Below are 17,206 nucleotides of genomic sequence, written 5' to 3'. Positions count from 1 at the left end.
AACAGGGATAAAAAAGGCATGCTTCTTGGGGGATGCAGTAGAGTGGTCAAAGCAAGGCACACATGGCAGTGGGCTGTAGGGGTCAGGGGACAAAAAAGTGCTTCATAGCTATTATTATCCTTAAACAAGAACCAAAGCTGGGGGAGAGCATGTTGAAATCTAATGCAGTGCTTTTCAAACTTTTTGATCATGAGCCACAGTAAGAAATACATTTTACATTGCAGTTCAGTACACACATGTGTACACACATGTGTGTGATTATAACTGAAGCAAAGTTTTTACAAAACAATGCTTACTTTTAGTACATGCAATGCATCTTATTTTCTTTAGAAAGCCTTTGGTCACAATCTAATAAATTGATTTCACAACCTATGATTTGAAAAATACTAACCTAGGGGCACCTGGGTCACTCAGTCAGTTAAGCTTCAGACTCTTGATTTCGGCTCAGCTCATGATCTCATCGTGAGATCAAGTCCCACATTGGGCTCCATGCTGAGCGTGGAACCTACTTGTGATTCATTCTCTCTCTCTCTCTCTCTCTCTCTCTCTCTCTCTCTCTCTCTCTCTCCCCCCCCCTCCCTCTCCCTCTCCCTCTCCCTCTCCCTCTCTCCCTGCCCCTTCCCTGCTCACGTGTGTGTGTGTGCACGCACACACACATATGTGTACTCTCTCAAAAATAAACATTAAAAAAAATACTAATCTAGAGTGGTACATAGAACAACTTGGGGGAAAAAAAAGAAAAAGAACAAATTGGAGTGGGAGAGGCTAACACCAGGAAGGATATGCAGTAATCCAGGTGTAGACTTGAGATAACATACAGTAGAAAATTGGGATTCTAAAATTTGTGTTTTAGCATGAGAGATTTTTATTTAATTTGGAGAATAACTTTTTTTGCCTTAGGTGTTTTAAATTTTAAGAGAATCCGCTCAGTTTTTTAATAACTGAGTGAGTTCATTAGAACAAAAGCAATAGGTACTGGGTTAATCATTGCAAGGTTGGGGAGCAAATTCAATTTCCTGTGACAAATATAGTTTACAACTTTATGTGAACAAACAGGCCTCTACTACAATATTTTAACAAATATAATTTCCTATAATAAACATTTATAGTGCCAAGATTATAAGTCAGTAGCTCTTGGAAATATTACTATATTATAAACTTTTAATGTGACATGGGAAAGCTCTTTGTCCCCTTTTGTAAACAGAGTTAGAAATTCAACTTTATGATGACAAGATAAAATGTAAGTAAAATGTAATTTAATTTTTTTTTAATGTTTATTTATTTTTTGAGAGAGAGACAGCACAAGTGAGGGAGGAACAGAGAGAGAGGGAGACACAGAATCTGAAACAAGCTCCAGGCTCTGAACTGTCAGCACAGAGCCTGACGTGGGACTTGAACTCACAAACCGTGAGATCATGACCTGAGCCAAAGCCGATGCTTAACCGACTGAGCCACCCAGGCGCCCCTAAAATGTAATTTAAATTATGGCAACTCCTGGGTAAATAATGACTTTCTGTCTTTACTATCTAGGTAGATAGAAGAGGGCTAATGACTCCATTCCCAAAGCCTTTTCTTAACTCTGAGTCATTGGTTCCCTACCACATGAGACCCAACATCCCCTTTTTAAAAAAAAAGTTTTTTTAATTCTCCATTTTCTATACTGAAATGGTATGTAGACAATGTAACCCACTGGTGCACATAATTTCAGGGGGAAAAAAATCAATAAATGCCCTAGCTGTAATATAAAGGAAAGAACTTTTTAATAAAATACTTATTTAGTAGATGATATGAATGATATTTTTCTATAATGAATGAATGATACAAATGAAATTTTTATAAGTGAAATTTAGTATCTAAGTTCTTGAGCACAACTATGCTGTGAAACCTAATGCAGTCATCAGAGGTTTTTGCCTCCATGTGAAATCCCCATGAAGACGTAAGCAGCAAATATTGACTGGTATAGGGGTGTTACATTATTACTTTAAAAAAACTCCCAAATCATAAGCGATGTTGTTTTCAGTGATCCGCATGAGATTCCATAATGTACAACCTTCTTTTAAGTTATATAATAATTGCATTTCTGAAAATTTCAGTGTTTGTTAAAGCCGTGTTAAAAAGAGAGAGAGTGAGAGAGAGAGAGAGAGAGAGAGAGAGAAAGAGAGAAAGAAAGAAAGAAAGAAAGAAAGAAAGAAAGGGAATTAGATCCTAGATGCAAGTAATTGTAAAAAGGTTTTTCACTTACAAAGATATTTGGCTAGACCCTGAAAAGTTGTGCAGGATGAGGGAAAATTCATTATGTGGAACTCATCAGCAAGATCACAGCTCCTGGCACCCCTTCCCTTCCCATAAATACAAATGTCTTCATCCAGTCAACTATTGTAATAATAGAAAAGTTGTCCACACAGATTTCCAAAGCATCTGTAGGGGAGTATTAATGTACCCATTTTAATGTTTTATTAAGTGCTCTTGACACTTTGGGCACATACTTTCAACTATAATTTTAATTATCTTATTTCATTATTTCCAAAGCCTACTTTTTTTTTATTTTTACATTTTAACATTTCCAAAATTGTCTTAAAATTGATGTGATCTGAAAGTATGCTATGTTATTTAGTTAGCGTCATTTTCTGATGCATCAAATAATGGTGCTTCTTAAGAGGTGTCTTAGGGTTAGATAAAACACACTAAGCTTATACTTAGAGCTTAAATTTGTTATTTCTACAAGTGCAAATGGAAATAAAGAATGGATTGGAGGAACATTGTGGGGAAAGAATACATCAGGCTTAGTGAGTAAGAGGAGAAGGCAGCTGTGCAGGCGGAGGGGTTCATTTGTTTTGTTTTCACAATGCATCTGAAGGTGAGTGGTATGAAAATGAAATCCATTCTCTCTTTTCTGGAAAGTTTACATATGAAGGACAGACTGCATTAGGATGCTGCCACAGGATAGGGGTATGACCAAAAAGACCAGGGTGTATCCAATAGATTTTTCTACACCAGACTTTTGTCTAATTTATGGGTACCAGTCTGTGGGCATCATTTATGAAAGGTTTGAATTTGTGAAGGCACAGAATAACAAAAGACAGGGTTTTGTGCAGAAAGTGCTTTTTAGCCTCAGAATCCCAGGTATAGATTATACTCCTTCTGAAAGGCGTGGACTTGAACTAAGAAATTCAGAGGAAGACTCAGAAGAAACCATCCATGCTATCAGAAATCTCAAAATAGGATTTCCTGAATGTGGCCTTTCTCAGAAATAGTGGGCAGGAGAAGAAATAATCACTAATTTGATGGAGGGAATATTAAGAGTATGTGCTGGAGGGACGTCTGAGTGGCTCAGTCGGTTAAGTGTCTGACTTCTGCTCGGGTCATGATCTCACGGTTCATGGTTCAAGCCCTGCGTCAGGCTCTGTGCTGACAGCTCAAAGCCTGGAGCCTGCTTCAGATTCTGTGTCTCCCCCTCTCTGCCCCTCCCCTACTCGTGTTCTCTCTCTCTCTCAAAAATAAGATTAAAAAAAAATTAAAAAGAGTGTGTGCTGGAAAACACTCTAGTCTGATGAGGATGGCTGCCATCAGAAGTGCTGTCACAGATAAGAAGTAGCCTTGGAAAATACATTTTTTCATTTCTTGCCTTCTTTGTGGCTCACTATGGAGCAGATCAGAGAGAGCAGAGCGCAGGAAACCCAAGCAGCTCTCATTCTGGGAAGGAGTCCCTCATGTCCATAGTGGCAGGTATGGAATGGACTGTCAGTACCATTAGATGGTAGTTACTAACAAAGAATCTTTTTTCATCTCTGTATCTCAAAAGCTTAGTCATAGAAAAGTTATATCACAAACAATAACTCTTTGAACAGTGTGTACAGTTACTATATAGAATAGAGAAAAGTGAGTTCTGTAGTGTCAAATTACTAAAATGAGATATTGGGCCCTTCACCTAGCTTAGTGGTCTTTTTCTTATGAGTAAAGCACAGATAAATATCCTGTCTCAACATGTATTTCAGACAGACCCCTTGGGGAAACAGCCTGTGAGCAGAGGATTCACTAAGGACAAGGTAGGTTTCTAATTAAAGATCCAAGTCTGGAGTCATGTGGAACATCTATAACAAGAGGCTGCAAATTTGAACATATTTACCGTGGTTCAGCAATTTGGCGATTTTTTTTTTTTCCAACTGTGGAGATGAGAAATATTTCTAAAAATGTTTATGTCCTTGATATAACCTCTAGCATAGTCTGGGTCCCGGGGGTGCTATGGGAAATATGAAGTAAATACAGTAATATAGAAATAAAGATACCCTTTCTTTCTATAGGAAGTATTTTTTTGAAAGATCAAAGCATGTTTACGCTCATTTAATTTGCAAATAAGGAGCCACCTCTGGTAGAATAGCAGTTAAGGTAACAACCAGATTTTCTTCTCTTACCAGCTACAAGGTGCTGTAGTACTCATTAGTGAGGATGAAGCATTCAGAAAGTACTTATAGATACTCTCCAGGAATAGTACTGTGAAAATCTGCCTGGGCTTAGGGGTTCACTTCTCTGGGCATGCAGATTTTCTTATACATGTTTTCTACTTACCAAAGATCTGCTCCACTGTCCTGATCTGTTGCATCTGACAAGGCTTATAGATAGAGCTAAGCTATTTTATTTTTTAAATTGTGGATGTTAATTGCCTTTTATTTTGTCATCCAGACTCTCAGTTCAATCTTTAACATTGAGATGGTGAAAGACAAAACTGCAGAAGAAATAAGACAGGTAATGAATGAAAATGGATTGGCATACTTTATGAAAATGTGTGCTCTGTAAACCAAATCTGGAAGTAGAAAGCAGCATACATTTCTTGATACCTTTTTCTAGCCAAAATGAAAGGTGGTCATAGAAAGGAAAAGTGATGAATTACACGAAAAAGAATGGCATAAGAAAGCTTGTCCTTATTGGTTTTACTCCTATATGTCTAACCAACTCACATTTCGCCTTTGTTTCATTCCTGTTGCCCACATCTTATTTAAAATCATCCATACTGGGGTGCCTGAGTGGCTTAGTCGGTTAAGCATCCAACTCTTGATTTCTGCTCAGGTCATGATCTCATGATCTCACCAGGCTCTGCACTGGTGTGGAGCCTGCTTAAGATTCTCTCTCTTCCTCTCTCTGCCCCTCCCCTGCTCATGTGCACTCCCTTCTCTTGCTCTCAAAAAATAAAATAATCAGTACCGTTTCCTGGCTTGCTGTACTACCTGTCTGAATAGGTTTCCCTTCTCTTGTTTCTTGCTGCTTTTCCACCTCTCATAACCTTACCAGTTTCATTATGGAGAAGCATAGTATATTGGTTAAGAACACAGACTCTAGGCCAAGCTGCCAGTTTTAAGTCCTGGCTCTGCCACTCTACATGAATGACTTTGATAAGTTAGTTGATCTCTCTGGGTCTTAGTTTCCCTATCTGTAAAGTGAAGATAATAATAGTACTTATCTCTTAGAGGTATTTGAGGAATTAAATGAGTTAATATTTATAAAGCATATAGAACAGTGCCTGGCACAGAGTGAGTGCTACATTTGTATTTTTAAGTAAATGAATAAAAATAAGTATTTTGTTAGTAACCCGCTTGCAAATGTTCGGTGACTTCCCATATTCATTTGCTTAGCATTCAGAGTCCTCTGTTATAGGCTTTCCTTCAGGAAACTTTCTGGACACTTCAAAGCACTTACCATCTATCCTGCCTGTTTGGTCATTCCACATGCCTTGATTTGCATTGCTATTTACATTTTCATGTCTGTGATTCTTTTCTCTCTAATTAGACTATAATCGATCTATTGGTATTCTTTGTAATTCCATTAATTATTTTAGGTATATTGAGAAAATCAAAATCATAATAAAAGCAGTAGACTGTGTGTCAGGTCCTGTACTTAATGCTTCATATGCACTATTTCATTAAATTCTCATAATTGCCTTGTAAAGTAGGTGCTATTACTTCCAATTTACAACTGAGGAAACTGTAAGATTAAGTAACTTAGTCAGTGGTAGAGCTGGGACTCAGACCCCTGTCTGTTTGACTCTGCTTCATATTCCCTTTCCAGAAGTTGTGCCAGTTGCCACGAGTTTTCTTCGGGTGCTGTATCATTTGTTTCAGCAGAAGCATTTCTTGAATACCTATTAAATGTCAGACTGTATGTCAGACCCATAAATTAAATGAGAGAATCCCTTACTCTCAAGGAGTTTTAACCTAGTAGAAGGACAGACACAAAAACAGAAAAGAACAGCACAGGTTCTAACTTCTGTTAATAGAGGCTTATGCAAAGTCTGTAGGAGACCTCAAACTGTCTTTGGGAAGAAGTGCCAATAGAAAGTGGACACCAAGCATGTCCTTTAGGAGAGAGAAAAGCCAGGCCCAAGCAGCTTGATCATGTGATGAATATCATTCAGACTTACAATTTTAGACATAAGTTTGTGTTTGTTAAAAGAATTTTGAGTAACCAAGATCAACTGTGTTAGTAAACATCTGTCCATTCTATAAATTTCAGTGTTGGTTCATGACCTATCTACTAATATAGATTAAATAAAAATAGCTGGATGTGCTGTCCTTAAAATGAAAAGACAGTGTCTGGCATGCAAAAAAAAAAAAAAAAAGGCAAAGCAACTTTAGGCTGCATTGACAGAGTGATTTGCCCAGGTCCTAGGAGGTAATAGTCCTCTATACTCTGTGTTGGTTAGATCATACTTTGATTAGTGTCTTCAGTTAGGGCTCACCCATCTTTTTTTTTTTTTTTATTAACTTCTTTTTTATTTTTTTTAATTTACATCCAAATTAGTTAGCACATACTGCAACAATGATTTCAGGAGTAGATTCCTTAGTGCCCCTTACCTATTTAGCCCATCCCCCCTCCTACAACCCCTCCAGTAACCCTCAGTTTGTTCTCCATATTTATGAGTCTTCTCTGTTTTTTCCCCCTCCCTGTTTTTATATTATTTTTGTTTCCCTTCCCTTATGTTCATCTTATGTTCCCTTATGTTCATCCCTTATGTTTTGTCTCTTAAAGTCCTCATATGAGTGAAGTCATATGATTTTTGTCTTTCTCTGACTAATTTCACTTAGCATGATACCCTCCAGTTCCCTCCATGTAGTTGCAAATGGCAATATTTCATTCTTTTTGACTGTAGGTCTCACCCATCTTAATGAAAATGTTGACAAAGCAGAGAATCTCTAAAGGAAGGTGGCCTGTTCTTCAAAAGCTCACTCAGGTGTCACCTTGGCTGCGATGCCTTCCCTAACTTCTGTGCCTTTGCTGATGCTGTCATTCTCTGCTTAGAATATGTCTCTTCTATGGTGTTTGTCTTCCCAGCCCCCTTGTTCACCCAGCTAACCCCTGTTCATTCTTCAGGATGCAGCAAAAGTATCCCTTCCTCTGGCACTCATTCCCTAACTTGGGTTAAGTGCCTCTTTGTTGCCCTCAGAGCACCTTGTCTCTGGTTTGCATTATAATTCTGTTGTGCTAAGCACAAACCTACTTTATTTCAGCTAGTCTTCACAACAATCCTGTTAGGTTGGTTTTATTGCTATTTTACTGATGATTATATTGATGTTATATAGTGATTTCTAATAATTTGCCCAAAGTAGCATGGCCAGCAAATGATTGGAGCTGGGATTTGCATCCAGGTCTGCCTGACTCCAGACACTGAGTTCTGAATGACTGATGTCCTGGCTGTCTGACAAGGCCCACAGTTGGCTGGGGAATATGAGTTTGGGGAAGGGAAAAAGAAGATAAAAGAGCATGTCTGTTACATACAGGCACATCACATCTTGAGAGAAATGATTAACAAGACCATGGAATCCATTTGTCCATTCCTGGCAGGAATTTGTTACAGAGTTACAGTTTAATCATCTAGAAGAGTAGATGGTATTAAATCTTTTTTGTAATCATGTACTAGTAATAAAAGCATCACGTTGGGTTTTCTTCCCTGTTGTCAAATAGCATATTACTCTGAGCAATGAAAGCTGTCACCATTTCTTGGCGCAGGTTGAAAAGATTACCCACATGTCACAGACACCCTCTCTTTTTTGTACAGATTTGGCAGCAGTATTTTGCAGCAAAAGATACAGTCTACGCAGTTATTCCTGTAAGTAGTTTGGAGGGGAAAATGAAAGTGTTATAACATGAAGGTCAGGTCTCTACCCTTAGCAGGCAGTTGCCTTTACTTTCCAATGTTTATTGCCTCTTGAGAACTTACATTTATAGCTCTGAGGGTTTTTATTATGCCCTAAACACCAAAGATTGGAAGCTCCATATGGTATATTTATGGCTCTTGTTTTCCCTCTTTCTGGTTTAGAAATGTCTCTTAGACTCAAGTCTCTGGCAAGGGAGCATGGTATAAGTTCATGTTGCTGAGCAATTTCCAAATGTATTTTACTTCTTTTTGGTGTTTCCCAGCCACGCTGTTGGAATTTCAGGCAGGGCCTCTAGCATAGCTTTTCTTCCCCTTTTGTCTATAAGTGACCTATTACTGAGCTGACTTAGAGCCTCCTCCTAGGCTTTTTCTGGCATTTCCCCTTAGCAAGTGGTGTTTTCTTTATTTTTTCCCTGCTTGAAATTGCTGTCTTGGAGATAGTCACTGGCCACTGCTTGACCATTGAGGTTTGTGTCTGGGAAGGGGTGCTGCTGCCTTTTCTGGTTCGGTGCCCTTACAATGACTTCTGCCATAAGGAAGTATTTGATGTACTGGATTATCAGCTAGTTCTTCCACTATTCTTCTTTCCTAAAGAGGAAGCCATTTAAGTTAAGTTATATCAAGCACACAAATAGATACTGAATTTACATGTATGAGTTTAAGATTAAGGAGGTAAACTTAGAGATGGAAAAATAAAGCCAGGCCTTTTGGTTGCTCTGAGAGTATTGCTATCATTTTTTCCCCACCTCTTACATGTATATACCCTTGCCCTTCATGAGCTCAAAAACCAAAAGGATCTATATTTTTTGTGATATTCTAGATCTCTAATACCGACTCATTGTTTGAACAGGCATTCTTGGCTCTCCCTCAGACAGCCTCAGTGGCACTTGGCAGAGTCCCTTGCAGAGTTTGGAACATTTGAAATATCCACTCTTGACGTGTAGTTCTGACAACGAGCAGCAAAACATAACATCACATTTTTCTCTCTGTCATAAGAGGGATTTGTAAATAATAGAACTTAAGAGATATTTTTAGTAATATTGAATAGAGTTCAATATTGGTGAATTTAAGTGTGGTTGAGGCCTTATGTCTTCTTGTTTTTGAATTTTATTCTTTTCTGACCTGTAGGAAGAGAAGTTTGACTTGATCTGGACCCGAGCTCAGTCCTGTCCAACAGTAAGTTTGTAGTGGTCGTATGAGGATTGCTTATCAATTCTACCAAATAAGGATATTTTCTAGCCAATCTCTTCATACTCCATACTATCTCACATGTTATAGTGTTCTGTTTATTTAAGAAAGATGCTCACATGCTGACTCTACTGATAAGTGAGATTTTCAGCATGGGACTTATTTGTCCCAATAAGTGTCTCTGGCTTTTTAGCCCTGTGACACAGTGTAGCCCTTTCTGATTTGGATCTCTTTCAGTATAAGCGAATGTGGGAGGCAACACCTGATAATAATAATTTCGCCTTCCTTTAATGTTCTATTTTATTGGCAGTTTCTTTTTGATTTTGGCCATGCTATCCTGATTGTATGTGCCTAAGGAATTATGAGATTGTTGCTGGAGTAATGAGCTGCCAGAAGACCTTAGGAAAGGGGAATTGGTGAGGTGGACCAGCTGATTTGGGGTCTGTAATAATTTCTAAGATTCTCAAATAGATTTTCCAAACATTACTGAGAGAAAATAAAAACATCTAAGTAAATGGAGAGATGTATACTATGGTCATGAATTGAATGACTCACTATCGGTGTCCTTTCCCCCCAAATTGATCTCTAGAGTAAATATCTCAGTCAAAATCCCAGTAGGCTTTTTTTTCTTTAAAGAAATTGACAGAGTGATTTTAAAAAATTATCTGGATGTCCACAGGACCTAGAATAACAAAATGATTTTGAAAAAAAGAACAGTTAGAGGACTTACATTTCATGATTTCAAGAATTAATATAAAGCTACAATAATGAAGATAATGTGTTATTGGCATAAAGATAGACATATAGATCAACAGAACCGAAGAGAGAATCCAGAAATAGACCAACATGTGTGGTCAGTTATTTTTTAGCAAAGGTGCCAAGGTAATTAAATGGGGAAAGGATAATCTCTTCAACAAATGGTACAAAACAGTTTGGCTTTCCATATGCAAAAAAATGAATCTCTACTCTTGCCTCCTACTGTATCCAAAAATTAACTCAAAATAGATAATAGATGTAAATGTAACTTCTTAAAAAAGCAATCTTAGGTTGAATGTTAGTGATCTTGAGTTTGGCAGAGATTTCTTAAGTATATCACAAAAGGCCCAAACTATAAAAGAAAAAAACAAATCAGTAAATCAGATTTCATCAAAATTAAAATTTTCTACCTGTATTCTCATGTTTATAGCAGCATTAGTCCCAATAGCTCAAATATGGAAGCAATCCAAGTGTCCACTGATGGATGAATAAACAAAATGTGGTATATACACCCAATAGAAAATTATTTAGCCTTAAAAAGGAAGGAAGTTCTGACATATGCTACAACGTGAATGAACCTTGAAGACATTATACTCAGTGAAATAAACCAGTTACAAAAGGACAAATACTGTATGATTCCACTTATAGATCTAGAATAGGTGTAGGTACCTAGAATAGTCAAATTCGTGGACAGAAAGTAGAATGATGGTTGCCAGGGGATGGGGGAAAAGGGGATGAGGAGTTCCCGTTTAATGGGTATGGGGTTTTAGTCTGGAAAAATTTTAAAAAGTGGAGATGGATGGTGGTGATGGTTGTACAACAGTGTGAATGTACTTGATGCCACTAAATTGTAAACTTAAGAATAGTTAAAATTTGGGGCTTCTGGGTGGCTTAGTCAGTTGAGCATCCGACTTCAGCTTAGGTCATGATCTCACAGTTCAGGAGTTCAAGCCCACATCGGGCTCTGTGCTGATAGCTCAGAACCTAGAGCCTGCTTCAGATTCTCTGTCTCCCTCTCTCTGCTCCTCCCCCACTCACACTCTCTCTCTCAAAAATAAGTAATAAAATAAGCATTAAAAAAATTAAGAATAATTAAAATGATAACTTTTATGTTACATATACTTTACCACAATAAATAAAAAATAAAACTCTCTACTTTTCAAAAGACATTGTTATGAAATTTGAAAAGATAAGCCACAGACTGGGAGAAAATATTTGCAAGACATGTATCTACAAGTGACTTGTACCTAGGAATATATTAAAAACTCATACAACTTAAGAAGACAGGCAACCCAATTAAAAAATGGGCAAAAGATTCAAACAATTCACCAGTGAAGTGGAATGGCAGATAAGCACCTGAAAAGATGCTCAATATTATTATTCATAATGGGAACTGCAAATTAAAACCACAGTGAGATACCACTAAAATGACCAGAATTAAAAAGACTGACTATACCAAGTGTTGGTGAGGATGTGGAATAACTGGAACTCTCATATACTGCTGATATAATTGTGTAAAACGGTAAAAGCACTTTAGAAAACAGACTGACCGATTCTTTAAAAGTTAAACATAGGGGCGCCTGGGTGGCGCAGTCGGTAAAGCGTCCGACTTCAGCCAGGTCATGATCTCGCGGTCCGTGAGTTCGAGCCCCGCATCGGGCTCTGGGCCGATGGCTCGGAGCCTGGAGCCTGTTTCCGATTCTGTGCCTCCCTCTCTCTCTGCCCCTCCCCCGTTCATGCTCTGTCTCTCTCTGTCCCAAAAATAAATAAAAAACGTTGAAAAAAAAATTAAAAAAAAAAAGTTAAACATATACCTGACATACCACCCCGTTATTCTACTCCCTAGATATTTTCCCAAGAATTGAAAGCATATGTTCATATAACACAAATGTTCATAGCAGCTTTATTTGTAATAACCAAATATTAAAAGATACCCAAATCTATCACAGGTACATAAAGAAATTGGCGGTGGGGGTGCTATGTGTGTATATACATATACAGTGGGATAATATTCAGCAATAAGAACAAATGAACTATTGGGCAGCTCAGTTGGTTGAGTATCTGACCTCAGCTCAAGTCATTTTCTCACAGTTCATGCATTTGAGCCCTGCATTGAGCTGTGTGCTGACAGCTTAGAACCTAGGGCCTATTTCAGATTCTGTGTCTCCCTCTCTCTCTCTCTGCCCCTCCCCCACTCGCTCATGCTCTCTCTCTCTCTCTCTCTCTCTCTCTCTCTTTCAAAAAATAAATAAACATTAAAAAAAGGAGGAATGAACTATTGATACATGCAAAAACATGGATAGATCACAGAACAATTACACAGAATGAAAGAAATCATACAAAAGAAGTATAGATTATTTGGTTCCATTTTTACAAAATTCTAGAAAATGTACCCTGACCAGGAGTGACAGAAATCAAATCAGTTGCCTGTTAGCTAGGCACTGAGTTTATGTCATCTAATAAAAATAAAATAGAGCCTGAGTGGTTGGTCATAAGGGGACAGTTCGTGACTAACATGCATTGGACTGTTTTTACTTTGTTTTATTCTGGCACCATTCTCTTTACCACTCATCCCCAATTCTAAACATCTTAAACCTAAAACTAATCATTTCTTTGTGTTTAGAACCATGCTCCAGTATCAGCCTCAAATGATAGAATAGAAAGCAATTGTAATAATTGGAACAAAAGTTAATTCAGCATTAGAAAGTTTACAAATTGAAAAACTCATATTATCAGTAGAAGAACAGCTAAATTGTGATAAACTTCTAGAGTAGAATTTCATACAACAGTGAAAATTAATGAGTTAGAGTTTTATTTATCAACATAGACAAATCTCAGAAGTATAGTGTGAAGTGAAAAAAGCAAGTTGCCAAGTGTACGTATAGTTTGGTAAGATTTAAATTTTTAAACATGCAACAGGTTTTGAAACATGTAATACATATTTCTTGTTTATGGATATGTGCATGCACTTTAAAGTATAAAAACCTCAAAGAGAATGACAGACACCAAATGCAGGATAAATGTTACTCTGGAATGGGATTAGAATGGGTGACAGAGAAAGAAACCTTCAATTGGATCTCTAATGCTTTCATTCTTAGGTGGATTGGGAAGTACATGACTATTTGTTAGATTATCATTTATGAATTTCATAATTTAAAAAGTGTTTAAAGACCAAACAGTGAAGAAATGGAGCAAATGATATAAGTGGTTGGACGTAGAACAAATGATTTTATTTATTCATCTATATCCTTGTGTATTTATTTCCCATAGTTTCTATGTGCACTACCAAGAAGGGAAGGTTATGAGTTCTTTGTAGGACAATGGACAGGTACTGAACTCCACTTCACTGCACTTATAAATATTCAGGTAGGTGGCCTATACTCATCCCCTAGAAGAAGGAGTCTTCCTTTGTGGGACTATGAGCCCTTGCTGAGGTTTGAGGACACAGTATCTACTAACTCCCAGCAGTATTTGCTTTGGTATTGATGAATTGTCATACTTTGTGTATCGGGCTAGCTGTCTAGACCCTAGTCAATACCTAGAAATTGGAAAAGACCCCAAAACGTATTTTCTGACTGCATCTGGTCTCTTGTGTCTCTTCCCCAGACCTCTATACCATTTGCTGCATGTGCCTCACTTAACAAACATGGGTGAACTATGATGGTTATCTTTTTAACCCTAAGGTAGATTCCACGTCTTGGCTTGTGTTTTATTAACCAAGTCAGCACTTTCCAAGATGCTAGATGCATAGTTTCCATTCCATAGGTGTCGTTTTGTTTGCTTCCTTCCATCCTTTCTCTTTCTTTGTTTTATTCCCAAATATTAAATTAAGAAATTCAATCTAAAGCATTTGAAACTTTTAAAAAAGAAGTCAGTAGTTTAAATCAGATCATAACTAGGATTTATATTATATATTTGGAGGACAAATCTGGCCCCCAAATCCACAAGCTTGTGTTATAATGGCTTTGAACACGGAGGAAAAAGAAGTACAAGATAGAATAAGAGTTTCTTCATTTCTGTATCCCATGTGATTATATGCTAAAATTGTATCATGTTTGTTAAAAAAAACAAAGGCAGGGTGTGGGGGGGAGAGAAAAAGCAGAATGAGGGGGCAGACTTTACTTTTTTTTGTGGATGAATTAAAAATAACATTTATTGGGCACATACTATAATAGCCAACCCTTGATGTACTTACTATATGCCAGCTGTTTTATATACATCATGTTTTTTAATCCTCACAAATGTCCCATGAGATAGTTACTGTCATTATTTCTCTAGAGAGAAGAACATGAGCCCATGCTAGGAAGTTAGGAAGCTAATATAGATGAATGTGGTAATAGGTGCCAGGGCTAGATCTGATTGACTCAAAACTCTGTGAACTGAACCATTATGCCACTGTGTTAGGGATGATGTTCGGACTTGGAGACCTGTGAGACAAGGTCCCTGCCCTCCTGAAGCTCTTAGACAAGTATAAGAAAAAAATCCAGAAACATAATTATGATCAAAATGAGCAATATATTTGAAGTATATTGGGGGGGGGGGAACTGAGAGGCTGAACCCTAGCAATAGTTAGGTATTGATAGTTAGAAAGACTCTTGCTGAAATTTAGAGATGAAACCCAGAGATCTTTTTTAAATGTACAGTTGTTTCCTCCTGTACTATATGAAGGCTTTAACTTTGAACCCAGCCTCTCTGTTCCTAGTCTGGACTGAGGTCTGATAACCACTACCCTCTCCACTCTTCATGAAATTATGATGTTCCCATTCTTCTTTTTCCCCCTATCTCCCACTCAGATTATATTTTAAAACTGCACATTACAAATCTGGCCCATGTGCAAACTCTCCAGCTGTTTGCTGCAGCTTAAAAGAGCTCAGTCTTCAGAGCCAGCCAAGGGGAGTAGATTTCAACTGTGAAATGCACTAGTCCATAAAAGTGGCAATTACACAGGCATATTGCTTTCTTTAGAACTTGATTTGGTAGCTGCTTGTGCCGTTTTGTTTTTAAATATATGGCCATGATGAAGGATTCACTGCCTACTGTAAACATTTTCTGGGAAAAAAGCCAAACCCTTTTCAATTGAAGACACAAATAACACTGTGCAAACTGTCAGTTTCACGGTGCCTTGGCAAGCCTGACCATCCCCCCCACCTACTGGTCCTCTGACTCACTGGCCACCCAAGGGGCTGTTAAGAGCCCAAATTTCCTCCAGACTCTCTATTGCTCTGAAATTGCAGTTTTGTGTGGTGGTACCTTATTGAGCCTTGATAAGTGTTTGTCCTTACAGACCCGAGGGGATGCTGCAGCCAGCCAGTTGGTTTTATATCACTACCCTGAACTTAAGGAGGAAAAGGGCATAGTGCTGATGACAGCAGAAATGGATACCACGTTTCTGGTAAGAATTAACTTTCATCTCTTTGGATTTACTTGGTGGCACTGAAGGTACTATCCTTCTGCCAAAGATCATGAGAGGTAAAATTCCAGAGACCTATATGTACTTGTTTCTTACTTAAAGTTGGTCATAATTTTGTCTCGCAAGAGCTCCTCCAAGTTGAAGTTAGTGCAATCACTAACTCAATCACTTATTCACAATTTTGAAGTCCATAAGCTCTGAAAACAAGGTTTCCTCATAATTCATTTGGTCACAAAACCTTACCTGACTAGAACTTACTTGGTAGCTAAATCTTCATTTAAACTGATGTAAGGCCACTTATAGTCCTTATTAATCCCACTTGATATAGAATAGTCATACACTTTACTAAGGAAATATTAATGTGTTTGATTATGGGGTGTTGCCTAATGCACCTATCGCCTTTATAGAATACAATAATTCTGACTCCAAAACACATCTGGCCCGAAGGGTTTCAAGTAAGAGAGTGTGGACAAGCAAATGGCTTCTTAAGTATAAGGAAGAGTTCAAAGTCTAGAATAGTTCTCAATCTCTTATCTTCCTGCATACTGTTCATGTGTACTACCTTCATCATACATAGTGATTTCTCTTCCTCCTTTTCCTGTAGAGCATCAACCATATGTCCATAGGTAATGATGTCCATTGTGTTTGTTCTTTCTGTATATCCAGGGCCAGGAGCAGTTTTATGGTTCTTGTACAGCTGGTTTGTCTAGTCCTTGCTCATTTCTGTCTCTCTTATTTGGCAGGATTTAAGTTCAGGATGTCCTCAAGACAGTGGACACTTTAGTGCCTCTTCCCCCCAAGATTCATTACAGCACCCATTTATTTTTCCTCTCTCTCTTTACCAGCCACTTACAGAGAAGGAAAAAGTGAGGACACTCAGCTGGTATCTCATAGTAGCAGTAAGCCCCAAGTCTGGAACCAGAACTGGAACTCTTCTTCCCTATTATCCCTAAAACTGTTCAGTCCTATTTCTCCCATTCTTCTTTCCACCATCACACTCAACTGGCAGTCACCCAAAATCCTATCCAAGAGAATGGAGTTGCCATTAACTTAGATAGATAAGATTTCAGGAAGAACAGATTTGAGAGGAAGATCTGGAGCTCAATTTTGGATATATTAAATCTGAGATAACTTTTAGATATCCAAGCAGTAGGCAGTAGAACTCCAGTGAGCCTGGAGTTCAGGGGGGAGGTCCAGGCTGGAGATATAAATATGGGAGTTGTCAGCAGGCAGATTATTATTTAAAACCATGAGACTGGGGGCACCTGGATGGCTCAGGCAGTTGCACATCCACCTCTTGATTTCAGCTCAGGTCATGATCTCATGGTCTGTGGGTTTGTGAGATTGAGCTGTGTGTGGAATTGTCTCCTCTCTCACAGTAAATAAATAAACATTAAAAACAAAAACAAAGCCATGAGACTGAATGAAATCACCAAGGAAGTAAATGAAGATAAAAAGAAAAGAGGTCTAAGAACTGAGCCTGGAGACATGAGGAAGCTTCAGCAAAGATTTAAAAGGAATAGTCAGTGAGATAGGAAAACTAAGATGGTAAAATGCCCTGAAAGCTAAGATGTAATGTCTCAAGGAATAGGGAATGCTCAACTGGCCAAGTCTCACTTGCTGGTAGTACAAATGAGATGAAGACTAAGAATTTACTAGATGTCACAACATGGAAGTCATTAGCGAGCTTTTTAAGGACAGTTTCA

At 38.0% G+C, this 17,206-nt stretch overlaps 1 protein-coding gene across 2 annotated transcripts in view; it reads left to right on the top strand.

Annotated features, from left to right (window-relative positions):
• The window catches only part of ATPAF1 (ATP synthase mitochondrial F1 complex assembly factor 1), a 28,032-nt gene that overhangs the window by 3,384 nt on the left and 7,442 nt on the right, over positions 1-17,206 (top strand). The window contains exons 3-8 of one of the 2 annotated variants that reach the window (XM_030325454.1): positions 3,996-4,046; positions 4,681-4,743; positions 8,048-8,098; positions 9,275-9,322; positions 13,361-13,456; positions 15,375-15,482. In XM_030325454.1, the coding sequence (XP_030181314.1) occupies positions 3,996-4,046; positions 4,681-4,743; positions 8,048-8,098; positions 9,275-9,322; positions 13,361-13,456; positions 15,375-15,482 (417 nt within the window). The remainder of the gene's footprint in view (positions 1-3,995; positions 4,047-4,680; positions 4,744-8,047; positions 8,099-9,274; positions 9,323-13,360; positions 13,457-15,374; positions 15,483-17,206) is intronic. The other variant, XM_030325455.1, reaches the window with a different exon arrangement.

The sequence above is a fragment of the Lynx canadensis genome, chromosome C1, assembly GCF_007474595.2.
Source record: "Lynx canadensis isolate LIC74 chromosome C1, mLynCan4.pri.v2, whole genome shotgun sequence".
In the NCBI taxonomy this organism is placed as follows: Eukaryota; Metazoa; Chordata; class Mammalia; order Carnivora; family Felidae; genus Lynx; species Lynx canadensis.
This window is presented reverse-complemented; position numbering and strand designations above follow the sequence as displayed.